The sequence below is a fragment of the Podarcis vaucheri genome (assembly GCF_965113315.1).
Source record: "Podarcis vaucheri genome assembly, chromosome: 2".
In the NCBI taxonomy this organism is placed as follows: domain Eukaryota; kingdom Metazoa; phylum Chordata; class Lepidosauria; order Squamata; family Lacertidae; genus Podarcis; species Podarcis vaucheri.
In genome coordinates, this window is record NC_138760.1 from 131,985,977 (window position 1) to 132,012,802 (window position 26,826).

At 45.6% G+C, this 26,826-nt stretch overlaps 3 protein-coding genes across 9 annotated transcripts in view; 2 read left to right on the top strand and 1 right to left on the bottom strand.

The window, feature by feature from the left end:
• Positions 1-26,826, top strand: part of LOC309525784 (uncharacterized protein) — an 87,465-nt gene that overhangs the window by 18,556 nt on the left and 42,083 nt on the right. The window contains exon 6 of one of the 2 annotated variants that reach the window (XM_082211343.1): positions 11,485-11,578. The exons of the other annotated variant lie outside the window; for it this stretch is intronic. The gene's annotated coding sequence lies outside the window, so the exon portion shown is untranslated. Of the gene's footprint in view, positions 1-11,484; positions 11,579-26,826 lie in introns of those variants that run through there. 2 annotated transcript variants of the gene reach the window in all.
• LOC309525754 (uncharacterized protein) lies at positions 1,084-11,478 on the top strand. 4 transcript variants are annotated; one of them, XM_082211249.1, is made up of 5 exons: positions 1,084-1,196; positions 5,955-6,120; positions 6,300-6,444; positions 6,808-6,885; positions 8,666-11,478. In XM_082211249.1, exons 1-5 carry the CDS (start codon positions 1,099-1,101, stop codon positions 11,056-11,058), a joined length of 2,880 nt encoding a protein of 959 aa, XP_082067375.1. In that variant the 5' UTR covers positions 1,084-1,098; the 3' UTR covers positions 11,059-11,478. The 4 variants fall into 4 exon arrangements, with proteins under 4 accessions (XP_082067375.1, XP_082067376.1, XP_082067377.1 ...); XM_082211250.1 differs by having other exon boundaries at positions 1,084-1,190; XM_082211251.1 differs by having other exon boundaries at positions 1,084-1,190; positions 5,961-6,120.
• LOC309525817 (uncharacterized protein) overlaps positions 19,251-26,826 on the bottom strand; it is a 43,141-nt gene continuing 35,565 nt past the window's right edge. For all 3 annotated transcript variants that reach the window (XM_082211414.1, XM_082211413.1, XM_082211412.1), the window contains one exon: positions 19,251-20,643. In XM_082211414.1, coding sequence (XP_082067540.1) covers positions 19,334-20,530 — 1,197 coding nt within the window. In that variant the 5' untranslated portion in view covers positions 20,531-20,643 and the 3' untranslated portion in view covers positions 19,251-19,333. The remainder of the gene's footprint in view (positions 20,644-26,826) is intronic.

Genomic DNA, 26,826 nt, shown 5'->3' on the forward strand with positions numbered 1-26,826 from the left:
TAGCAACACTTCGGGTTCCCCTTTGAACGCGCGGGCCCATAGAACTATACTTGCAGAAGAGCCCCCTTCGTTTCAGTATCCTGGTGCGAGTCAGGCTTGTGCAAAATATGCATAGGGGAGGGGGTCCAACCTTCATCCCCCAGTTTTTTTTTTTCAAAGGGGCGGGGGGGGGTTCTTTCCCTGTCGAGGATTGAACCTGGTGTCTCCTTTTGCATGCAAAGCATTGAATCTGAGACCTTCTGCATGCAAATCAGCTGTTCTGCGCCTCTCCATACAACTTCATACACCCCCCCCTTTTTTAAAAAAAGCGTGCATTAATACAACACTGGGCTACCCTTTAGGGTTGTCGTAAATTACTGCCGCTGCCGGAGATTGAACCTTGCACCTTCTTGCAAAATAAAAAAAATCCTTCCAGTAGCACCTTAAAGACCAACTAAGTTAGTTCTTGGTATGAGCTTTCGTGTGCATGCACACTTCTTCAGATACACTGAAACAGAAGTTGCCAGATCCTTCTCTATAGTGAGAAGGTGGGAATTTCAGAAATAGACTGGAAAGAGAAGCTGCTGAATTGCAACTCATTACCAAACTCAAAACCATGGAGAGACCTGGTCTGAACAGAGACATTGGATTCTTATCTCATTATACATGACTAAGCCATTTCTCACCTTCTCACCCCTTGCCTTTTCCTGTAAGACCTATTGCAGTCGTTAAGAGTCGTCAACAGGCTCATCTCAGCTATCTGCCAATCTCCCATTCCCACCACCCTTCTGAGTAATACCCCTCCCCACCTTCTCACTATATAGAAGGATCTGGCAACTTCTGTTTCAGTGTATCTGAAGAAGTGTGCATGCACACGAAAGCTCATACCAAGAACTAACTTAGTTGGTCTTTAAGGTGCTACTGGAAGGAATTTTTTTATTTTGACTATGGCAGACCAACACGGCTACCTATCTACTACTTGCAAAATACTGTAAATGGGATTACAGAGCTTGTTTGCAGCAGGGAAGGGAATTTCTGCTTGCAGGGAGGAGAGAGGGAACCTCCTGCCACTCAACCCCTCCATCTGGGCCAACGAGCTCCGCTTCCTAGAGAGGCAGGATGTTTTGGAGTGGGGGGGGCAGTCTGGGAGGGGTCTCCGACCATATCCCCGGAAGAGAAGCAGCCGTGGAGAGGAGGAGGAGGAGGAGAAGGTGCGGGTAGGATTTGCATCTGCAAACAGCGCAGCTGGGGGGGGGGAAGGAGGAGGAGGAGGGAAAGGGTTTTATTTGGGGGGGGCGCGTGGGGAATGAGAGGAAAGCAAGGAATTGGCTCCCCCACCCTTTCCCTCCGGGCTTGCCTTTTGCAAGATCTTCGTCCTTGGAAGCAGGCGAAGACATTTTGGTGCAATCTGACCGGGACGCTGCAGAGCCGCCAGATGACAGCTGCTCCCCCTCCCACAAAGACCAACTTGCATTAATTATTATTATTATATGTAACATGTTGTTGTTGTTGTTTAGTCGTTTAGTCGTGTCCGACTCTTCGTGACCCCCTGGACCAGAGCACGCCAGGCACTCCTGTCTTCCACTGCCTCCCGCAGTTTGGTCACACTCATGCTGGTAGCTTCGAGAACACCGTCCCACCATCTCCTCCTCTGTTGTCCCCTTCTCCTTGTGCCCTCCATCTTTCCCAACATCAGGGTCTTTTCCAGGGAGTCTTCTCTTCTCCTGAGGTGGCCAAAGTATTGGAGCCTCAGCTTCAGGATCTGTTCTTCCAGTGAGCGCTCAGGGCTGATTTCCTTAAGAATGGATACGTTTGACCTTCTTGCAGTCCATGGGACTCTCAAGAGTCTCCTCCAGCACCATAATTCAAAAGCATCCATTCTTCGGCGATCAGCCTTCTTTATGGTCCAGCTCTCACTTCCATACATCACTACTGGGAAAACCATGGCTTTTACTATACGGACCTTTGTTGGCAAGGCGATGTCTCTGCGTTTTAAGATGCTGTCCAGGTTTGTCATTGCTTTTCTCCCAAGGAGCAGGCGTCTTTTAATTTCGTGACTGCTGTCACCATCTGCACTGATCATGGAGCCCAAGAAAGTAAACATAATCGATCACAAATATTTCATTCGGGGTTTGCTCCTACGATGTTTTGTGCATCTTTGCACACTGAGCAGCGGGCTTGGACCCCCGCGCATTCTTGCTCAGAATTGTGCAAATCCGGCTGAGCTCGGAGGGATTGCACCCCCCCCCAGCCTGGCTAGCGATGCTCCGGCTTTGTCTTACAACCCCCCCCTACCTCCTGCCACCCCCTCATCACCCTATGACCCTTTCCTTCCTTCAGCCACTGCTCCTTCCAGGCTGCGGGCGGGGGGGGGAGATAGGGAGGGGGGCAGGGAGGCTGCTGTTGTACAGTGGAAACAGCTTGACAGGAATGGACATGGGACGGGGGGGGGGCGCGTTTGCTGTGCTGCTTTTGTAGCCCCAGAGCAGGAGAATACAGACACTTTTGCGTTCCCAGAGAGGGAAGGGATTTTGCATGGGGAGGTTTTGTGGAACGGACAAGGCCAGGGAAGTTTTTTTTCATGCGTTTTGATTTGTTGGAAGCCGCCCAGAGTGGCTGGGGGAACCCAGTCAAATGGGTGGCATATAAATTATTTATTTATTTATTTATACCCCCCCCCCAAATCTGGCTGGGTTTCCCCAGCCACTCTGGGCGGCTTCCAACCGAATATTAAAAACAACACAGCGTCAGTCATTAAAAACTTCCCTAAACAGGGCCGCCTGCAGTTGTCTTTTAAAAGTAAAATACAGTGGTACCTCGGGTTAAGAACTTAATTTGTTCTGGAGGTCCGTTCTTAACCTGAAACTGTTCTTAACCTGAAGCACCACTTTAGCTAATGGGGCCTCCCGCTGCAGCCGCGCCGCTGTTGCGCAATTTCTGTTCTCCTCCTGAAGCAAAGTTCTTAACCCGAGGTTAACTATTTCTGGGTTAGCGGAGTCTGTATCCTGAAGCGTATGTAACCTGAAGAGTATGTAACCTGAAGTACCACTGTAGTTGTTTATTGCATCTGCTAGGAGGGTGTTTCCACAGGGCAGGCGCCAATACCGAGAAGGCCCTCTGCCTGGTTCCCTGCAACTTCACTTCTCGCAGCGAGGGAACAGCCAGAAGGCCCTCGGCGCTGGATCTCAGTGTCCGGGCTGAACGATGGGGGTGGAGACGCTCCTTCAGGTATCCTGGACCGAGGCCATTTAGGGCTTTCAAGGTCAGCACCAACACTTTGAATTGTGCTCGGAAACGTACTGTTAGCCAATGTAGGTCTTTCAGGACCGGTGTTATGTGGTCTTGGCGGCCGCTCCCAGTCCCCAGTCTAGCTGCCACATTCTGGATTAATTGCAGTTTCCAAGTCACTTTCAAAGGTAGCCCCACGTAGAGTGCATTTGTTGTTGTTGTTGTTGTTGTTGTTGTTATTATTATTATTATTATTATTGGCTTTGGGAGCTTCCTTAGCAAGAAAGAGGCTGATGTGGGAAGGAGCCAAAAGGAATCAATGATACTTTTGGAGGGGGCGTTGAGGGGGGAGGCAAATGGGGAGGGGGTGCTGCACTGCTCTTGTTGTAAGGATAAAGGTTGGAGGACTTGGTGTGCCACTCTTGAAACATTTGCGGGACTTCCTCTCCGTGAATGGCAAGGTTTTCTGTTGTTATTACTGCCAATTGCCTGCTTCCAAGGGTCCCCTCCTTTGGTCACTAGAAGAAAGGGCACTTTTCACTTGCTTGCACCCTCAGTTCCCTCTTTCCCTTCTGTCTCTCCTCTCTGTATATCATTCCTCAATCTTTGACATCTCTGGGTATGTGAGAGAGAGATAGCTTGGAAATGTTTGCATTTTTGCCTTGTGTGTATAATATCAATCTTGCTATTATTTTCTATGTGCTCCATCAAGATAGAGGCGGGTTTGAAACTGTGTTCAGGAGGGATGCCCTGTAGCCTATTTTGACTCCCTCCCCCCCCCCCAGTTATTTCTCACCCTGTTCCACCTCACTGTGCTGGAATATTAAAACAGTTCACACACACCGACGCTCTTAGACTGCACTGGCTCCCAGTGGAGTACAGGGTCAGGTTTAAGGTGCTGGTTTTGACCTTTAAAGGGCTGTGCAGCCTAGTACCCACATACCTACGGGACCGTCTCTCCTGGTATTCCCCGCAGAGGACCTTAAGGTCCACAAATAACAACACTTTGGTGGTCTCAAGGAGGTTAGATTGGTTTCAACCAGGGCCAGGGCCTTTTCAGTACTGGCCCCGACATGGTGGAACCCTCTGTCACAAGAGACTAGGGCCCTGCGGGACTTGACATCTTTCCACAGGGCCTGCAAGACAGTGCTGTTCTGCCTGGCCTTTGGTTTGGACTCGGTCTGACCCTTATGTTTCCCTCCCCTTATGGTCTTGATTTATCAGCTATTTTATAATGAGGCTGCATTTTAAATTGCATTTTAACCTATGTTTTAAATTGGTTTTTCTTTTTTCTCCCTCTCTTTCCCCCCTATTATGTTTTTACTGCGATTTTATTTTATTGGTGTTAGCCGCCCTGAGCCCGGCTTTGGCTGGGGAGGGCGGGGTATAAATAAAATTTATTATTATTATTGAGGAAGCCGTGGAGGGCCATAAGTCACTAATCTTCCTATCTCTGCCCCACAAACTACATTTCATGTTTGAGCTGAGATGGAGATGCCCTCCAGATGTCAGCTTTCTTCCAACCAGAGAGTCTTGTCAGTATTTTAGGGCTTTTCTTTATTTATAAATGTGTCAAAAGGTCAGAAAGGGGATATCCTGGATGGCTGTTTTGCAGCAAGCAATAAGTCCACCCAGCTCTACCTCTCTTTCAAATCAGAACCAGTGAAGGCGGTGAAGGTCCTGTGTGAGTGTTTGGAGGCGGTTGGAGGATGGATGGCGGCTAACAGATTGAAGTTGAATCCTGACAAGACAGAAGTACTGTTTTTGGGGGGCGGGGTGGGCGGGTGTGGGGGGCTCCCTTGTCCTGAATGGGGTAACTGTGCCCCTGAAGAACCAGGTGTGCAGCCTGGGAGTCATTTTGGACTCACAGCTGTCCATGGAGGCACAGGTCAAATCTGTGTCCAGGGCAGCTGTTTATCAGCTCCATCTGGTATGAAGGCTGAGACCCTCCCTGCCCACAGACTGTCTCACCAGAGTGGTGCATGCTCTAGTTATCTCCCGCTTGGATTACTGCAATGCGCTCTCCATGGGGCTATCTTTGAAGGTGACCCGGAAACTGCAATTAATCCAGAATGCAGCAGCTAGACTGGTGACTGGGTGTGGCCGCCAAGACCACATAACTTCAGTCTCGAAAGATCTGCATTGGCTCCCAGTACGTTTCCAAGCACAATTCAAAGTGTTGGTGCTGACCTTTAAAGCCCTAAACGGCCTCGGTCCTGTATACCTGAAGGAGCGTCTCCACCTCCATCGTTCAGCCCGGACACTGAGGTCCAGCTCCGAGGGCCTTCTGGTGGTTCCCTCGTTGCGAGAATTGAGGTTACAGGGAACCAGGCAGAGGGCCTTTTCGGTAGTGGCGCCTGCCCTGTGGAACGCCCTCCCACCAGATGTCAAGGAAATAAGCAGCTATCCTATCTTTAAAAGACATCTGAAGGCAGCCCTGTTTAGGGAAGTTTTTAATATTTAATGCTGTATTGTTTTTAACACTCGATTGGGAGCCGCCCAGAGTGGCTGGGGAAACTCAGCCAGATGGGCGGGGTATAAATAATAAATTATTATTGTTGTTGTTGTTGTTGTTGTTGCGGGGTATAAATAATAAATTATTGTTGTTGTTGTTGTTGTTGTTAAGTGAGTACTGCAGAGGTACGGTCCATAATGCTTTCTGTGAAGTCCGATTAGGTAGCTTATAGCATTAGAAAGTTCCTGTATAAAGGATGGCATTGTTCCCATTCCCTGTCTCTCGCCCACAGGGCCAGGGATGGCTTCTCTAGAGAGCTGCTTCCTGTTTTGAAGTGTTCCCTTCAGGCCTCCTCATTCTCCTTCTCTCCGACCGGCAGCCTGATGGCCACAGAGACACCGTCTGGACCATCTCTTCTTACAGGTGCGGTGGGAAAAGCTGCCAGGCAGCTCCCTCAGGTAAGGAAACAGCATCGGGGGAGGGCAGGAAGGAATTGGTTGGGTATTATTTATGATTAACGATTGAATTTGCTAGTTGCTTTATCCTGCCCAGGGCCACCAAAAGCAACCAAGAGCCAAGAAACCAAACAGACAGATGAGGGGGATCTAAGAGAAGTTGTCTTGGCTTCTTCTTCCAGGGTCTGGTGACCTTCCAGGCCCTCTTGACCTTTGAGGAGGTGGCTGTGCATTTCACGGAGGAGGAGTGGGCTTTGCTGGATCCAGGCCAAAGAGCTCTGCACAAGGAAATCATGGAGGAGAATTATGAGATGCTGGCCTCTCTAGGTAAGGGCACATTTTTATGCCTCTGGACTGCTAGACGTTGAAGGTGTCAAGCAGCTTTTGTGCATTTATTCATGCAGAGTAGGAATAATTTAAGAAGAATAGCCCGCTTGGATCCCCATTTTTGCAGATGTACCCTACAATATTTGCAGCTTTGTTCTCTGAAGAAGCATCCATATATTCACACAAACTTCCCTTGTGACAGTGGGGACCACAAGGACCTCACCTGCTCATGTTGCAGGTCTTTATAGCATCTGGATATGGCAATCTCTCCTCTTTGCCTTTGTCGACGTAGATACGGATTGATTTGAAATGACTGAGAGTTTTGTGGCCCAAAGTAGCCAATAATATCTCTTTCCTTGGCAGAATCAGACCTCAGTTCCTGTTGGGAAGAGGGACAAGATCCATTCCTCCAGGACCCTAAAGAAGGGGAGACCTCAGCAGGTACCAGTGTTGGGAGGGGGCCCTTCTGCTCCAGGAAGAGAGGGAGGAGAACCTAATGCCTTTATGTTCTTCTTCACCATCCTCCTTGAGTGCTTTTTCCTGGCTGCTTTGTTTCCTTGAAATCTGATGGGGCTTCTTGCTTGCCTGGATAGACGACAGAGAGGAGGATGCAGCAACTCTGCTCCTGTCCAAAGGGGACATTTGCATTTGTTGTTACACCCCCTTCTGCCCCACAGAGCATGAACATGTATACCTGAAGCTGCAAAAACTGACCATGTCTGGAAGACTTTTGGTCTGATCCAGCAAGACTGTTCTCCTTTATTGACCTCCCAACTCCATCAAACATCTCTGCTTGATGAAACTGTGGATCACTACTAGGCCTCTAGAGAGCAGAGATGTTCTCCAGGCTGAGTCTCCCCTTCCAATGTGCTGAGATACTACCTCAAGTTCAAAATATCCTCTGTGGTTCCCTTGAATTGAAGTCAATGTACAGTGAGATCCTCTTCACGGGTGCCAGGTGGATTCTGCTGGGTCCACGTGCCCCCTCTGCTATCACCTCAGCAGGAGATTTAAGATCTTGCCTTTGCCTGCTTTTGGGAAGGGAGCCATGGCAGTAGTAGCAGTAGGAGTGTCTGGGCATATTGTACAGTCGAACCTCGGGTTAAATACGCTTTAGGTTAAATCTTTTCAGGTTGCGTCCCGCAGTGACCCGGAAGTACCGGAAAGGGTTTCGCCACTTGCGCATGCGCAGACGCTCAAAATGACGTTACATGCATGTGCAGAAGTGGCAAATCGCGACCCGTGCACGTGCAGACACGGGTTGCATTCTGCTCAAGTTGCAAACGGGGCTCCGGAATGGATCCCATTCGCAACCAGAGGTACCACTGTACTCAGAATTAACTGGCCTTTTGGAAAGTATTTCCCAAACCAGACTTCATCACTTGGGTGGAAAGAGAAGATGTTAGGAAAACATTATTCAAGAAACAGATAAAAAGTTCCTTTAAGCTTTAAAGAGGATTTATACCGTGCTGGAGAGATATAGTAGGCATGTAAATAGTTTGTATGTATTTGTAACTGAAATGCTTGTGCAACAAGCAATCTAGAAGCTCTTGACTGAAGAATTTGACTCTGACTATTGTTCTTGTCAGGGACGTGGGTGGCGCTGTGGGTTAAACCACAGAGCCTAGGACTTGCCAATCAGAAGGTCGGCGGTTCGAATCCCCACGACAGGGTGAGCTCCCATTGCTCGGTCCCTGCTCCTGCCAACCTTGCAGTTCGAAAGCACATCAAAGTGCAAGTAGATAAATAGGTACTGTTCTGGCGGGAAGGTAAACGGCATTTCCGTGCGCTGCTCTGGTTCACCAGAAGTGGCTTAGTCATGCTGGCCACATGACCCGGAAGCTGTACTGCGACTGGACCTAACAGTCAGGGTACCTTTACCTTACTGTTCTTGTCATCTGCCTCTGGGGAAATATTCTGCTGCAAGGAGATGCCACCACACAAGCAGAAAGCGCAGCCGAAGTGTGTTGGCGGTAACCTCCAATAAAAGATCCATTTGGATGGGGTTCTAAGGAAAGGTAAAGATCAGCAGGTGGGAGGTGGAGCGGAAAGGGACCTTGAGATTGTAGCACATTCAGAAATTAACTTCAGATTCAGCTGGAGAGAGAGGGGGATAAGCTTGAAGAAAGGTATAAGCAAAGAACTGAGTTCAATGTGTATTGAGGGTCTCTGCTTCTGTCTTGCGATTTGAATGGCATTTTCTTTTTCTCGCTCAAAACAGGTAATGGGCAGAAGAACGAGAATCATGGAGAGCCATCTGTGGGGTCATCAGGAAATGTGGAGTGTGAAACAGCGAAAGAGAAATTTGTAAATCAGCAATCATCCCAAAAATGTGTAGGAACCATGTTGGAAAATGGGGAAAGGAAATCCTCCACTCCTCAGGACACTGATGTCCATGTCGAGCTGAATTCACATGAAGAATGCACAGGGAGCAGCAGTGTGGAGTGTGGAAAGAGCTCCAGCCAGAGTGAAAGCTTCAGTTTACATCAGAGAACCCAAACAGGGGAGAAAGCGTTTCAGTGCATTGAGTGTGGAAAGAGGTTAAGTAGTGCTGGTAACCTTATTAAGCACAGAAAAACCCACACAGGGGAGAAGCCATTTAAATGCATGCAGTGTGGAAAGAGCTTCAGACAGAGTGGGAACCTGACTGCACATCAAAGAACCCACACAGGGGAGAAACCGTTCACATGCATGGTGTGTGGGAAGAGTTTCAGTCTCAATCACCATCTTACTTTACACCAAAGAACCCACACAGGGGAGAAACCACATACATGCATGGAGTGTGGAAAAAGCTTCTGTACCAGTAGTTTCCTTGTTGTACATCAAAGAAAGCACACTGGGGAGAAACCATTTAAATGTATGGAGTGTGGAAAGAGCTTCAGCCAGAGTGGAAACCTTACTAAACATCAAAGAACCCACACTCAAGAGAAACCGTTTAAATCCATGGTGTTTCGAAATAGTTTAAGCCCCAATTGCCAGCTTACTTTGCATCAAGAAAAACACGCAGAGGAGAAACCATTTAAATGCATGGAGTGTGGAAAAAGCTTCAGTCGTAGGAGTAAACTTACTTTACATCTAAGAACCCACACGGGGGAGAAACCATTTAAATGTATGGAGTGTGGAAAGAGCTTCAGCCAGAGCGGAAACCTAACTGCACATGAAAGAACACACACAGGGGTGAAACCACATAAATCTGTGGTGTTCGGAAAGAGTTTTGGACTCAGTCATCATCTCAATTTACATCAGGGAGCCCGCACTAGGGAAAAACTGCATAAGTGCATGGAGTGTGGGAAGAGCTTTCGTGCAAGTAGCATCCTTATTGTGCATCAAAGAACCCACACTGGGGAGAAGCCATTTAAATGTACAGAGTGCGGAAAGAGCTTCAGCCAAAGTGGAAGCCTTACTGCACATCAAAGAACCCACACAGCAGAGAAACCATTTAAATGTATGGTGTGTGGAAAGAGTTTCACTTTCAATTACTACCTTACTTTACATCACAGAACGCACAGCGGAGAGAAACCATTTAAATGTATGGAATGTGGAAAGAGCTTTCGTTGGAGAACTACACTTATTTTACATCAAAGAGCCCACACTGGAGAGAAACCATTTAAATGTATGGAGTGTGGAAAGAGCTTCAAACAGAGTGGAAGGCTTACTGCACATCAAATAACCCACACAACAGAGAAACCATTTAAATGTATGGTTTGTGGAAAGAGTTTCAGTGTGAATTACTACCTTACTTTGCATCAAAAAGCCCACATTGGTGATAAACCATATAAGTGTATGGAGTGTGGAAAGAGCTTCAGCCGGAGTACTACACTTATTGTACATCAAAGAACGCACACTGGGGAGAAACCATTTAAATGTTCGCAGTGTGGAAAGAGTTTCAGTCGACGGAGTACACTTACTGTACATCAAAGAACACACACCAGGGAGAAGCCCTTTAAATGCATGGAGTTTGAAAACAGAAGCTTTATAGAACATCATAAAACAGACACTGGGGAGAAACCATTAGAATGTATGGAGTGTGGAAAGAACTTCCGTTGTAGAAGTGCTCTTACTTTACATCAAAGGACCCACACAGGGGAGAAACCATATGATTGCATGGAGTGTGGAAAGAGCTTCAGTCGTAGGAGTACACTTATTGTACATCAAAGAGGCCACACTGGTGAGCAACCATTTAAATGCATGGAGTGTGGAAAGGCCTTCAGGCACAGTGGAAGCCTTACTGCACATCAAAGAATACACACCGGGGAGAAACCTTTTAAGTGTATGGAGTGTGGAAAGAGCTTCAGTCGAAGGACTACACTTAATATACATCAGAGAGCCCACAGTGGGGAGAAACCATTTAAATGCGTAGAGTGCGGGAAGAGCTTCAGTTGTAGGAGTGCACTTACTTTACATCAGAGAACCCACTCTGGAGAGAAACCATTAAAATGTATGGAGTGTGGAAAGAACATTCTGCGGACTACAGTTACCTTACATCAAAGAATCAACATTGGGGAGAAACCATTAAGATGCATGGAGTGTGCAAAGAGCTTCAGTGAGAGTGATGACTTGACTGCATCCGAGAACCCACACAAGGGAGAAACCTTCCAAATAAATGGAATATGAAAAGAGCTGCAGTCGGAGCAGCAAACTTAACTTCATGCAAGATAATTCACACAGAGAAAAAAACTAACAAAATATATGGAATGTGAACAGCACTTTGTTAGCGACTGAAGCCATCACTGCACAGGGAGGAACCAAAACAGGAAAAAAATTAATAGTGTAGAAACAACCATCTTGTGGCACCTGAAAATGCATTATGATGTAAGGTTTCATCTTCCCTAAGAAAAAGAAGAAATTTCTAGAACTGCAACTTTTAATTGCCCAAGGCAGTCTCCCCTTTCTGCCTAATGTTTGGCCTGGCACCTACTTTACACCTAAGAACCCTTACTGGGCAGAAACCATTTAAATGTATGGAATGTGGAATGATCTTCAGCCAGAGTAGAAACTTTACTGCACATCAAAGAACGCACACGGCGTAGAATCCCAGAGGTGGAGAAGCAGTGAAGACAAAGCTTAACCACTAAGTCCAATATTAAATGGTCTCCCCATTCTGGGAAGTGTGATATAACTGATTGGATGTCCACAGGCCAGTCCTCCCAAAGAGAGGGTGGCACCAGACCTTAAAATCTGAGCTGTCCCATCAGCTTTCCGCTCAGCCCCCTCCATCAGTGGGTCCTGTCCCATTAAACTTTAATTAGTTTAATGCTTATCAAATGTCCAGTGCGCTTCCGATGCGACAATGTCCCATTACAGCAGAGCATTTCGCACAGCGGCTCAAGAAGGGCTGGAGAGTCAGCATCTTTTCAATAAAGGAATCTTGGAGCAAGCGGTTTGGAACTCAAATAAAAGGTTTATTTACACAAAACAAAAAACCCTGGTGAAGAATCACACATTTCAGCAAACACGCCCCAAAAGAAAAGGGAAGGGGGAAGAAGAGGCAAACGCACGAGTGAGTTGACTATTTATACAAACTCACATTCCTGGAAGCCTAACGACCTCCAGCTGCTCAGTGATTAGAGCGTCCTGATTAGAGCTTCTTAACCCTTTAATACCAACAGGTCCGCACTGCATCTTCCATACCAGCCAGAAACTACACATTGGGCTACACTTTAGTACACTAGCCTGCGAGTGCTCCAGTTGGAGAACAGCCTTTACCAAAGGTGTAATGGGCTTTGAAGACACTCAGACTCAGGACGCAGAAATGTGCTAAGAGGAAGACATGTTTGGCAAATCCACAGTGTGATCAACTCCTGCCCGGAAACCAATGTCCCCACTGTGGAAGAACGTGTGGATCCAGAATTGGCCTCCGTAGTCACTGACGGACTCATTGTGAAAACCATGTTTATGGAAGACAATCTTACTCGGCTACAAGTGATCGCCAAAGAAAGAAAAGAGTACACTAGGAATACTATATTGTTTGTGGGTAGGCTGTGATTAGTCCAGGTGCAGAGCTACAGTGCTCTGCTTTATTTTGTAATCGATTTAACCTGTTTTCTTGCTGGCACCCGATCTTTTATTATAAATAAAGTTCATAATCTGACCACCTCCTCAGTTTGTCCTATCACTGAACCTTTTTTTGAATGCAGCTTTTAGTCTATTCAGAAGCAAATAAAATATCAGCGTAGAGGAGGTTTAGATTAAAACAGCTGCAGGTGAGGCATTCATATTAGAACTATTGCTTTCTTTTCCCATATACAGATGTCCTACGAATCAGATTTCCTTTGATCCGAAAGAGAAATGTTGCCTCTGACAAATGTGGAGATAACCAAACATTTTGGATTCATATTACCAAATTCTCCTCTTAAAAGGGGAGATGGGCTACACATTTTGCCATTTTGGTAGCACCAACTCAGCCTCAGAAAGGATGCTTAGTTTAAAGCAGTTGAATGTGTCACCTTGAGTGATTTATGGGGTGTCACACCACCCATAAAGCAGCTCTGAGACCAAGGAAGGCATGCAGGACGTAATGGAGGAAGAAGGGACAGTCCAGGTGAAAAACAGGTCAGTAGATTCTCCACTTTCCTCTGCCCCACTCTCTCATAGAACCAGGAGGAGCTTGAAAAGTGAAGAGTAGCTACGACTTCCGTAGTTTCAGGCTGCAACCCATTAGGGGAGGAGGGGAGGGCCCCCATTGTTGCCGCATGGTGAGCTCCCGTTCCTCTGTCCCAGCTTTTGCCAACCTGGCAGTTCGAAAGCATACCAGTGCAAGTAGATAAATAGGTACCACTGTGGTGGGAAGGCAAATGGTGTTTCCGTGTGCTCTGGCTTCCATTATGAAGTCCCATTGCACCAGAAGCGGTTTTGTCACGCTGGGCACATAACTCGGAAAAGCTGTCTGTGGGCAAACACTGGCTCCCTCAGCCTGAAAGTTGAGATGAGCACTGTACCCCATAGTTGATTTTGACTGGACTTAACCCTCCAGGGGACCTTTACCTTTTACCACGAACAGTGTTCAAAACGCCGAGAGAGATCCTGAGGGACATTCTTTACTCTTACTATTGTTGCTGTCTGTGTCCAAACTCCCATCAGTGGAGTCCCCTTATCCAGACAGATTTAAGGAGATCCTAGTCCCACCCTTTTTAATGGGATCCTAGATGGTGATATTGTCCCTGAATCCTGGACCAGAATGGTGATAATCCCCAAAAGCAGGCAAAGACCCAGAAAAAATTGAGTCACTCCTAAGCCAGGACCAGAAGAATGTTTACAGTGCTTATTATGGTGCGATTTAATAGGGGAATCACTTCATATGTTCATCCAGACCAGGCAGGTTGCGTAGATCTCATATTCCATTAGATGGCTGCTCAATGTAATTAGAAATGCTAAGGCCTTCTGTCAGCCTGAGACTTCTATCACGTTCGATGCCTTCAAGGCATTTGACTGTCTTGAGTGGCTGTTTGTGGTTGACCACAAACTTGACATGAGCCAACAGTGTGACGCGGCAGCTAAAAAAGCCAATGCAATTCTGGGCTGCATCAATAAGAGTATAGCATCTAGATCAAGGGAAGTAATGGTGCCACTGTATTCTGCTCTGGTCAGACCTCACCTGGAGTACTGTGTCCAGTTCTGGGCACCACAATTCAAGAAGGACACTGACAAACTGGAACGTGTCCAGAGGAGAGCAAACAAAATGGTCAAAGCCCTGGAAATGATGCCTTATGAGGAAGGGCTAAGGGAGCTGGGCATGTTTAGCCTGGAGAAGAGGAGGTTAAGGGGTGATATGATAGCCATGTTCAAATATATAAAAGGATGTCACATAGAGGAGGGAGAAAGGTTGTTTTCTGCTGCTCCAGAGAAGCGGACACGGAGCAATGGATCCAAACTACAAGAAAGAAGATTCCACCTAAACATTAGGAAGAACTTCCTGACAGTAAGAGCTGTTCGACAGTGGAATTTGCTGCCAAGGAGTGTGGTGGAGTCTCCTACTTTGGAGGTCTTTAAGCAGAGGCTTGACAACCATATGTCAGGAGTGCTCTGATGGTGTTTCCTGCTTGGCAGGGGGTTGGACTCAATGGCCCTTGGGGTCTCTTCCAACTCTATGATTCTATGATATTTTTGCTGTTTTAAAAGGATAACGGATAGGGAATAAGAAGGGTAGGGTTATGGACTTCCAGCGATGAAAGATGGCCGTGCAGAGCTCATAGGGACCACCAACACCAACAGGGCTCTCCGGCTGGTCAAGAGGGAGCCAGGGCTTCCCAATGCAAAGATTGAGAGAGCTGTGCGAAGCACCCACCCCCCTTCCCCAATGACCTTGGCTCCACCAGGACTGGGATCACCCCAACAGCGATCCAGCAGAGCTCAGAGGTCCAGAGGCCTCCAGAGCTGAGCAGGTAACACAGTGGAGCCCTCCCCCCAATTTTTTTACCTGCTGCCACGGCCATCGAGAGAGCCTTTAATTTTTAACTTTTTATTATGAAGCCTGAAACGGAAAATTCTGGGTGCGTGGTTGCCCTGCCACCCAGCTCGTCGGACAGAGTCCGTGGGTCCTTGCGGAGAAGAAAGGAGCTCAGCCGGACACAGGAGCAAACTACGAAGATCCGAGTTTATTGTGCAACAGGTTCAAAATGGCATTGAACCCCAAGAATGGGGTGACATAGACTTTTAAAAGTTCCCTCCATGCCCCATGATACATTGCAAAAACGTCATGAATACATTATGGAGGGGTCGGGTTTCCTTGGGTTACATCATGAATATGTTACAGAAAGGTGGGACTTCGAGGATTAACATTTCAGAGAAGGGAGGGGGAGTATGCAGAGTGAGAGATATGCAAAGGGAAACACTTTCTAAGTACTGGTGATGATGAAACAATAGTTCAGATATGCATCGTCTGTCACCTGGCATTGCCTGCAGGAAGGGCTAGGCAGAACGATCTGACAGGATTAGGGTCTTCCTGAGTACGTGACCTGTCGTTCCGGGGATTATGGAGTCGGGGGTAGTATCATGGAGTCCGGGAAGAGCTGAGTCGAACAATGCCAAGATGAGGGAAATCGGAGTTACGGTTGATTTTATATTAATTTCTGAAGCTTTTAGGCCTTTGCCGGTCAAATGTGTATCAATGGATACATTGTAGCAAGAATGGATACATTGTAGCAAGATTTTGACAGCTTTACGAGGTCGCTGGTTTCGGTTCCATTGTTCTCGCCGTGGGGGGCTGTCATCGGCTTGTCAGGGGGTTAAATGAGGCGTGCAAGAGCTAGCTGAGCTAGTCCTGCAAGGGGAATGCATTGTCCTGATTGGCTAAAGCGCGGCCATAGGAATAAGCGGGGAAACAGCAACACACGGTCTACTCGTTACAAGTAAGGAGCGCGAATAGGCATAGCAATAGATAGGGGAATATATACATATATTAGAGCTTATTTCGCTCGTGGAAGGAAGAGGAAAGGAGGGTCTGGGAAAAGTGTGGTGCTTATGCAACAGTGAGGGGGGCTGAGGGTGAGTGTACGGTGGGCACCCTCGAGGTCATCACCTCGGACGTTCCAAAGGAAGGGGGGAAGGAGGCACCCCCCCGGTCCGTATCAAGCCCTAACCCCACCCCATACTTGTGTGTATGAGTGTGTAGGTCTGTGTGCACATGTGTATCCACAAACAACCCCCCTCAGCACACTCTCCCTCTGGCCCCACCCCACCGGTCCCTTGCATCGCTGCTTGTTAAGTTTACCTGCTTCTTCCTTCCATGCTTTAAGCATGGTCTCTGTGAACTAGCTATTAGATGGCCCACCAGCTCTAAGACATCTTACACCTCCTTGTGATATTTGCCAAGGGGTACGTTTTATGGGTGCAGAATCTACCAGAAATTTCTAGAACATTCTGGGTCTTTTAAGTCACCTCTAAGATTCTCAACTGGGATGCGGGTGGCGCTGTGGGTAAAACCTCAGCACCTAGAGCTTGCCGATCGCATGGTCGGCGTTTCGAATCCCCGCGGTGGGGTGAGCTCCCATCATTCGGTCCCAGCTCCTGCCCACCTAGCAGTTAGAAAGCACTCTTAAGTGCAAGTAGATAAATAGGGACCGCTTTATAGCGGGATGGTAAACAGCGTTTCCGTGTGCTGCGCTGGTGCTGGCTCGCCAGAGCAGCTTCGTCACGCTGGCCACGTGACCCGGAAGTGTCTCCGGACAGCGCTGGCTCCCAGCCTCTTAAGTGAGATGGGTGCACAACCCTAGAGTCGGACACGACTGGCCTGTACGGGCAGGGGTACCTTTACCTTTTAAGATTCTCAAAGCACAGCTGGTGTTTACAGGCTGTGTGTGTTATCTGAATTTCAAGGTTATTTACTCTGGGGACAGCCTATGGTATATCTACTCTCTACTGGGTAGATCTGTTATTTCTACCTTTTCTACTGGACTTTACATTTCATTTTGTAATTATTTCATACTGTGTGGTGTGTATTTTACTGGTTGCAAGTGGATGCCCTCTCAGGAGCTAAGTTTTGTAGCTGCTGAATTTCAGCATGAACTGTATTGATTTTGAACCTCAGCAAATTGCTACTGAAGAAACTTCTGCTGCCTCTTTGTGTGTTTTTGATCTCAAGTAATTGTTCTTTGGTTTGCTTCCGCTACTCTGCTAATACAAGGAGATGGGGGTGTCTGGTTTTTGGACATCTTACTCCATCAGTATTTGGAGAGGGGGAACTTGCTGGCCTTTGAATTTTTCCATTCTTGGGAGGGTATCCATTCTAGCCCTGCCCACAATCTTCATTCACTTTCAGGTCCTTCCCCTTTCAGTTAATAATAATAATAATAATAATAATAATAATAATAATTTATTTATTTATACCCCGCCCATCTGGCTGGGTTTCCCCAGCCACTCTGGGGGAAAGTAATACCCTGACCTCTTCGCAATGCCTTGTTAACAGGTTTATTTTTTGCCCTAAACAGCCCAGATTATCCTCTTAATTGCTGTATTATAAATCTAGCTTGAGAAAATAGCGAGTCCCTCATTTATCAACATATTTTGACACCTTTCAGTTATGGCAAATCATTCCCATGCTTTCAGCAAATGTAGTAACATCTTGGGTCACGCTGGAGGCACGAGCGCTCCCCCTTCTCTCTCACAAGCTGTGATCCTGTTTTTGACCCCAAACAGGTCAATATGGAAGTTATATATCCAAGCCTTTCACACAATGAAGTATAGAGATGTGGAACAGATGGTATAAAAATACCCAAAGTAAGAAAAGCCTGCCACAGAAACATTCTATTCCTAAACTACGCAATCAGCACTAAGAAAAATTACAGGGTGGGAGTCAGGTGGAATAATCCACGTAGCATATAAATTATTAGAGCATTCATACATGCTCTGGTTATCTCCCACTTGGACTACTGCTATGTGCTCTATGTGGGGCTACCTTTAAAGGTGACGTGGAAACTACAACTAATCCAGAATGCAGCAGCTAGACTAGTGATTGGGAGCAGCTGCTGGGACCACATAACACTGGTCCTAAAAGAAGTACATTGGCTCCCTACACGTTATCGAGCACAATGCAAAATGTTGGTGCTGACCTTTAAAGCCCGAAACAGCCTGAGCCCTGTAGACCTGAAGGAGCATCTCCAAAGACTGAACTTCAGCCAACTCAAAGAGCATCAACATTGACCACCAGCATTGCAGGTTCACGCTCTCTGCAAACAGTTCATGACATACAATATTGCATTTACTATTGTGAGACATCACCTTCATTACTTGAATACAAGGGTACAAATTTACATGCAGACACCAGAACTTCGCATGTACTCTATGCATCTAACGGCTGATGTATATTAAGATCTGCACTCCAACTGAAGCTCCTTCCACACTGACTGAAGCTCTTTCCAGATTCCACATATTTACCGTATTTTTCTCTCTATAACACGCAGATTTTTTCTCCTAAATAGGAAGGGGAAATGTCTTTGCGTGTTATTGAGCGAATGTGTGGTCCCTGGAGCCGAAAAATCAGGCAAAAATCAAATTGCGCAGTCACGGAGAAGGGAAACCTGAAAAGAGGAAGCTGCTTTTTTCCTGCCTTCTGCCTCAGGGTCTTACTGCCCACCCTTTTCTGTTTCGTTACTGTGTTTGCTCAAACAGAACAAAGAGCAGGGAATGCCCCTCCCCTCCAGGCAAGCAGAGGGGAAAGCAGAATGTCGTTCCTTCCTCTCTGTGCTCCGGTGCTGCTGAAAACATGCAGGTGGGGGAGAGAGAGAGAGAGAGCTGGCTGGCTTGGGTGGGTGGGTGGAACTTTTGCCTTCCTTTCCTCCCTCCCGTTATATCCCACTCCTGCATTCTTAGCCAGCTGCTTCTCTGCACACCCCTCTCGTGCTCCTTGTCCCTTCTGTGTTTTTCCTTCCCTCCCCACTTAAAATGTGGTTAAAAAGCATGGATCCACATGGATCCTCAGGATTTTTGCACTGGGTCACCCCAAATTCACCATCAGAGCACATAGCATGTCCATGGCTAAAGCCTGCCCCCCCAAATCACGCACCCACTGTTGTCTGGGGCTGCAATGGTGCAAAAACGTGGTTACAAAGCATGGATCCACATGGATCCTCAGGATCTTTGCATTGGGTCAGCCCAAATTCACCATCAGATCACATGTCTGTGGCCACAGCATGAAGCACAAAAATGATACATCCACTGTTTCATTCAGAATGTTTTTTCCCTTGTTTTCCTCCTCTAAAAACAATGTGCGTGTTATGGTCAGGTGCGTGTTATAGAGCGAAAAATACGGTAAATGATTTCTCACTATCAGTAAAGTTCTTTGCACACAAAATCCTCACATTTAAATGCTCTCCCCCTGCTGTGAATGTTCTCTGGTGTCTTTAAAATGTCCGCTTTGACCGAGTCTCTTTCCACACTCCTTACATTTCAATGGTTATTCTCTGGTGTGAGTTCGCTGGTGTTTCTTAAGGTTTCCACTTTGACTGAAGCTTTTCCCACATTCCATACATTTAAATGGTTTCTCTTTTGTGTGAGTCTGTAGATGCCTTCTAAGGATTCCACCATTACGGAAGCTCTTTCCACACTCCATACATTTAAATGGTTTCTCCCCTGTGTGAGTTCTTAGGTGGCTTTTATAATTTCCACTTTGACCGAAGCTCTTTCCACAGTCTATACACTTATATGGGTTCTCCCCTGTGTGAGTTCTTTGGTGCTGTCTAAGGTTTTTGGTTGAAGTGAAGCTCTTTCCACACTCCATACATTTATATGGTTTCTCCCCTGTGTGAGTTCGCTGATGTATTCTAAAGGTTCCACTATGACGAAAACTCTTTCCACACTCCATACATTTAAATGGTTTCTCCCCTGTGTGTGTTCTTTGGTGGCTTTTATAATTTCCACTTTGACTGAAGCTCTTTCCACACTCTTTACAGTTATGTGGGTTCTCCCCTGTGTGAGTTCTTTGGTGCAGTCTAAGGTATCCACTTTGACTGAAGCTCTTTCCACACTCCATACATTTAAATGGTTTCTCCCCTGTGTGAGTTTTCTGATGTGTTCTGAGGTATCCACTTTGACTGAAGCTCTTTCCACACTCCATACATTTAAATGGTTTCTCCCCTGTGTGAGTTTTCTGATGTGTTCTGAGGTCTCCACTTTGACTGAAGCTCTTCCCACATTCCATACATTTAAATGGTTTCTCCCCTGTGTGTGTTTTCTGATGTTTACTAAGGTTTCCACTTTGACTGAAGCTCTTTCCACATTCCATACATTTAAATGGTTTCTCCCCTGTGTGAGTTCGCTGATGTATTCGAAGCGAGCCATTTTTATGGAAGCTCTTTCCACACTCCATACAGTGGAATGGTTTCTCCCCTGTGTGAGTTTTCTGGTGTATACTAGGGTTTCCACTTTGACTGAAGTTCTTTCCACATTCCATACATTTAAATGGTTTCATCCCTGTGTGAGTTCGCTGATGTATTGTAAGGGCATCCCTACGACCAAAGCTCTTTCTACATTCTATACATTTAAATGGTTTCTCTCCCTTGGGCATTTGTTGATGTTTCCTATGAGTTTTGCTCCAGTTCAAGTTCTTTTTGCACTGCATAGCTTTAGATGGTTTATCTTCTGTTGAGTTCATTATTGTAAACTCAGTGTGCACACAGACAGAAGAACATTATGCACATTTTAACTTTGTCTTCATTATTCTCAATGAAATTGAAGGTGTCTCCTCAGAATTTGGATCGCCTTCTCCTTTGGGGGAAAGAAAACCATTTTAGGGTTTCACGGAAGAGGGAAAAGGAACTTAACACAAAGTGAGCCTAATTAACACCACCGTCTTTTTTATTTAAAAGCATCTCCTAGATTCTCTCCTCTCTTCTCTATGTCTCCCTGAGGAAGTATGGCCAGGGAATGGACCACCTGATTTCATGCCCGTCTTGTGATATACAACTATCCTTGTGGAAATTATCTGTCCAGGACTCTCTCACTTTTCTTTCTCCTTTGGGGTGGGTGGTTAAGCAAATATGTGTGACACTGAAAAAGCTGAATTCTAATGGGAAGACTTTCAGAGGAAAATATCCTTTGGAATAATATACCAATTTCATGTAAACTGTCAATTGGATTACAGAAGCGGATTATGCATTTCCTAAATGTGGCCAAAAGACTGATACTGATAAATTAGAGGAATAAAGATATGTCCCCCCTTAATTAATTAATAATAATAAAAATAATAATAATAATTTATATTATTCAATAATAATAATAATAATAATAATAATAATTTATATTATTCAAACCCTGGCCATCCGGCAGGGTTTCCCCAGTCCTCTGGGCAGCACCGAACAAAATATTAAAAACATGATAAAACAGCAAACATTGATTTCCGGTTGGTCCACAGAGCTGAGAAGGGACGGGACTCAGCCCTTAGGGGAGAGTTCAGCTCCTTGCGAGACAAAGGGGGAGTCTGCAAGGGTGCCGCAGCCCCCTCAAAACACTCAAAAAATGATTATTTTGAGGCCAGCTGCGCCATAAGGATGGGATGCAGGCAAGGCAGTCATGAGAGGATTCTTTATTCCACAGAATAGATTATATAGAAGATTCAGAGAAAAGAAAATGATGGAAATTTTAAATGAGATAACGGAAAATTAAAAAAAGCTAGCTAAAAAGCCAAATGATATTATGATTAATCAAAATATTAAGATATTACAAAGTCAATTTTCAACAATTGTGAATCAGGAAGTAGAATGGAAAATTAAAATGATGAAACAAAAGAACTTTGAAAACGCAAATAAACCAGGAAAATGGCTAGCATGGCAGATAAATAAAAGAAAATCTCAAAAGACAATTAATAAAATGAAAATTGGAGAGAACGAACTAGAGAATCCGAAAGAAATATGAAAATGATTTGTAAACTTCCTGAGTGAGTGCCTGAGGGCCCTGCTCCTCCCTGCCACTTACCACCTGGCCCGGGGCGGGGCCTGACAGGCCTCACTAGGACAGTTGTTACTGCCAGAGGGGCACAGAGTGTTTTTAAAATGTTTTTTAAAATTTTCTTTGGATTTTTTGTATGTGGGGGGTGGGGGTGGGATGGATGTTTGGTTGGGTTTGGGGAATTATTATTTTTTATTTTGATGTTTTTTGTAATTTTTACAATTTTTTGTTTGTATTGTTTTATTGGTTTTGTTTGTTTGTTTAAGGTGTTATTTTGTTCTTAGGGGGAGGGGTCAGGGCTGCCACAAAATGGCTGGGGCATGTTCCACAGGGGGGGGGTGCACTGGGGCAACCGATCTCAGTGATCACGGGTAGGAGGAGGAGTTACGCTAAGACCAGACCATTTCATTACCGAGGAGGCAGGTTTAGTCGTTGTCTGAGGACTATTCCTGCCTCCGGGTCTGGTCCTGACCGGATGGATACTGGAATCAACAGGGGAAACCCACATGACCTGAAGGTGCTGCTGTGCAATGCCAGGTCAATGATTCATAAGACCACTGCCATCCATGACTTGATTGCGGATGGAGGACTTGCCCTGGCACGTGTGACAAAGACCTGGTTGGATGAAGCAGATGGGCCTGTCCTTGCCACTGCTTGTCCACCAGGTTTCTCTTACGCACAGCAACCCAGGTCACGTGGGCGGGGAGGGGAGGCTGCAGTGATTTTTAGGAAGTCATTAGTTTGCACCAGGCGTCCTATTGGGAAGACCCAGTTCTCTGAGTGCATGTTCTGGAAGTTGGGCAATAGGGGCAGTACAGGATTCCTACTGGTGTACCGACCTCCCCGCTGCACCAAGGATTCCCTGCCCAAGCTGCTTCAGGTCGTGGCGGATGTTCTCCTGGAGACACCTAGCTTGGTTGTCCTAGGGGGATTTTAACATCCATGCCGACACGACCTTACAAGGGGCCGCTCGGGACTTCGTGGAAAGCATGGCCTCCATGGGGCTGTCCCTGAATAAGTCTGGCCCAACCCATAGCCACGGACATGCCTTAGACCTGGTGTTTACCTCTATGGATGTTGGTGATCTGACACTAAGTAAAAGTGAAACGAAAGAAGTGCCATGATCAGATCACTTCCTGGTGCAACTGGACTTCTCTGCGACCCATCCCCTCTGCAGGGAGGTGGGACCAATTCGGATGGTCCGCCCCCGCCACTTAATGGATCCAAATGGTTTCCAGAGAGTGGTAGGGGATGCTTTATCCCATGTTGATGGCCTTTCAGCTGATTCCCTGGTGGCCCGCTGGAATGTGGAGTTAACCAGGGCTATTGACTGTTTGGCTCCGAAGCACCCTCTCCAATTGCATGGAGCCCGGACAGCCCCGTGGTTTTCCACGGATCTGAGGGCAATGAAACAATCGTTGAGACGGCTAGAGTGCCGGTGGCGGAATGAAACTTACAGCAACTGGTCAGTTTAGATGGAAGATGAATGACGCCCTGTTTCGAGATAAGGAGATCCACATGAAGGCCCAAAAAACTTTAAAGGATTATTTTGAGAGAAACCTAAAGGGCGACGTGGAAAAGAGAGTGATCTGGGACGCAAGTAAAGCGGTGATGCGAGGTTTCCTGATTCAACAAAATTCAATAAAGAAGAGAAAACAGAATGAGAAAAAGGAAAAGATTTTGGAAAAGATAAAAGAAGGAGAGAAAAAATTAAGAGCAAAGCCAAAGTCCCAGGAGATTTTGAGAGAGATTAAGTTATATCAAACACAATATATGGAATTGATGAACCAAGAGATAGAATGGAAGATAAAGCAAATGAAACAAAAGACATTTGAATCGGCAGATAAATGTGGCAAGCTTTTGGCATGGCAACTAAAGAAAAGGCAGAAACTAAATACAGTTACAAGCCTAGAAGTGGATGGAAAGAACATATCTAAACCCAATGAGATTAGAAATTGCTTTTTGAGTTATTTCAAAAAACTTTATTCTCAAGGGCCACAAAATGAAGAAGATATAGACAAATTCCTTAACAAATACGGATTACAAAAAATCTCTCATCAAAGCAAGATGGACTTGAACCAGAGAATAACAGAACAAGAGATAGAGGGCGCCATTCAGAACACGCAATTGGGCAAGTCTCCAGGGCCAGATGGACTGACTTCCAGATATTATAAATCTTTGAAGGAGTGGCTGATTCAACCGCTAAAGGAAGTTTGCAACGAGATCTTAGAGGGAAAAAAGGCACCCGGTTCGTGGAAAGAAGCGTATATTTCACTCATACCAAAGACAGAGACTGAAAAGACTCAACTGAAGAACTACCGCCCAATATCATTACTCAATGTGGATTACAAAATTTTTGCAGACATTTTGGCAAAAAGACTTAAAAAAGTGTTGATGGAGAAGATTCATAAGGACCAAGCAGGCTTTCTCCCAAAAAGACACCTATCAGACAATGTTAGGAATATAATAGATATATTGGAAAAGTTAGAGGTGAATATAAACACCAAAGCAGTTTTGATATTTGTGGACGTGGAGAAAGCCTTTGACAATATTTCTTGGAGCTTTATGAAAAAGAATCTTCATGGGATGGGGGTAGGCCAAGGATTTGAGAATGGTATGGGTGCGATATATTCTGAACAAAAAGCTAAGCTGATTGTAAATAATGTGATAACTGAGGAACTTAAGATAGAAAAAGGAACACGACAGGGGTGCCCAATTTCCCCATTGCTTTTTATTTCGGTTCTGGAGGTGCTGCTGAATATGATTAGAGAGGACCAGCAAGTCAAAGGTGTACAGGTCGGAACTAAACATTACAAGTTAAGGGCATTCGCAGATGACCTTGTATTGACTTTGCAAGAGCCAAACACTAGTACGAAAAGGGTGTTAGAAATAATTCAACAATTTGGCCAGGTAGCTGGATTTAAATTGAATAAACAAAAGACTAAAGTCTTAGGGAAAAACTTAACAGATATGGAGAAGGAGAAGTTTCAAGAAGAGACAGGTCTGACGGTGGTTAAGAAGGTGAAATATCTAGGGGTGTATTTGACATCTAAAAATCTGAATCTGTATAAGGACAACTATGAAAAATGCTGGTCAGAAATTAAAAAAGACTTAGAAATATGGTCAAATCTGAAATTGTCAATGTTAGGCCGAATTGCAGTTATAAAGATGAATGTATTGCCTAGAATGTTATTTTTGTTTCAAACCTTACAGATTATTGACAAGATGGACTGTTTCAAGAGGTGGCAGAAAGACATTTCGAAATTTGTCTGGCAGGGCAAAAAGCCCAGAATAAAACTTAAAATACTTACAGATGCAAAAGAAAGAGGGGGATTTGCCCTGCCGGACTTAAAATTGTATTATGAAGCAGCGGCTTTCTGCTGGCTGAAAGAGTGGATGCTCCTCGAGAATACAGATATCTTGGATTTAGAAGGTTTTAATAACACATTTGGGACGCGGGTGGCGCTGTGGGCTAAAGCCTCAGCGCCTAGGGCTTGCCGATCGAAAGGTCGGCGGTTCGAATCCCCGCGGCGGGGTGCGCTCCCGCTGCTCGGTCCCAGCGCCTGCCCACCTAGCAGTTCGAAAGCACCCCCGGGTGCAAGTAGATAAATAGGTACCGCTTACCAGCGGGAAGGTAAACGGCGTTCCGTGTGCGGCTCTGGCTCGCCAGATGCAGCTTTGTCACGCTGGCCACGTGACCCGGAAGTGTCTCCGGACAGCGCTGGCCCCCGGCCAATAGATGTGAGATGGGCGCACAAACCCCAGAGTCTGTCAAGACTGGCCCGTTCGGGCAGGGGTACCTTTACCTTTACCTTTAATAACACATTTGGTTGGCATGCATATTTATGGTATGACAAAATCAAAGCGCATACGGCCTTTAAAAATCACATTGTCAGAAAAGCGTTGTTTAATGTTTGGATAAGATATAAAGACCTGTTGGAAAACAAAACCCCTAGATGGGTGTCACCCTTGGAGGCTAAGGCACTGAAGAAACTCAATATGGAGGCCGGATGGCCAAAGTATTGGGAGATTTTGGAACAGGACGGAGACAAATTGAAACTACAGAGTCATGAGAAATTGAAACCTAAAGTACGAGATTGGCTCCATTATTACCAAATAATGGAGGTTTACAAACAAGACAGGAAAATTGGCTTCCAGGTGGAAAAATCAAAATTAGAGACTGAATTGTTAGAACCCAATACTAAGAATTTGTCAAAAATGTATAATTTGCTGCTGAAATGGAATACACAAGATGAAACAGTTAAATCAGCTATGATTAAGTGGGCACAGGACATTGGTCATAATATTATGTTTGCTGACTGGGAAAGGTTGTGGAACACCGGTATTAAATTTACGGCATGTAATGCCTTAAAGGAAAATATTATGAAAATGATGTATAGGTGGTACATGACCCCAGTCAAGCTAGCAAAAATTTACCACTTGCCTGATAACAAATGTTGGAAATGCAAAGAAACTGAAGGTACCTTTTACCATCTTTGGTGGACATGCCCGAAGATTAAGGCTTTCTGGGAAATGATATATAATGAAATGAAAAAGGTATTTAAATATACTTTTCTTAAGAAACCAGAGGCCTTTCTCTTGGGCATTGTCGGCCAACTGGTGCCAAAGAAGGATAGAACTTTTTTTATGTATGCAACAACAGCAGCAAGAATACTGATCGCAAAGTATTGGAAGACACAAGACCTACCCACCTTGGAAGAGTGGCAGATGAAAGTGATTGACTATATGACATTGGCCGAGATGACTAGCAGAATTCGTGATCAGGGAAAGGAGACTGCGGAAGAAGAATGGAAGAAATTTAAAATTTATCTCAAGGACTACTACAAACTTGATGAGTGCTAGAATGTCGAGGTTTTCAGAAAGAAAGGGTTACAGTGATATAAGATTAGATTAAAGAAAGGATTAAGATGAATTAGGTCGGAAAAAACATCTATAAGTTGTTATAAAACTATGGACATGGGGATGCAGAAAGGGGAGGTATGG

What these genes read in the sequence shown, in the direction of transcription:
- LOC309525754 (XM_082211249.1), top strand. Translation starts at nt 1,099, where the DNA reads ATGTTTTGGAGTGGGGGGGGCAGTCTGGGAGGGGTCTCCGACCATATC. An exon ending in CTGCCAGGCAGCTCCCTCAG is followed by an intron (nt 6,121 to 6,299) that starts GTAAGGAAACAG and finishes TTCTTCTTCCAG; the next exon opens with GGTCTGGTGACCTTCCAGGC. An exon ending in TGAGATGCTGGCCTCTCTAG is followed by an intron (nt 6,445 to 6,807) that starts GTAAGGGCACAT and finishes TTTCCTTGGCAG; the next exon opens with AATCAGACCTCAGTTCCTGT.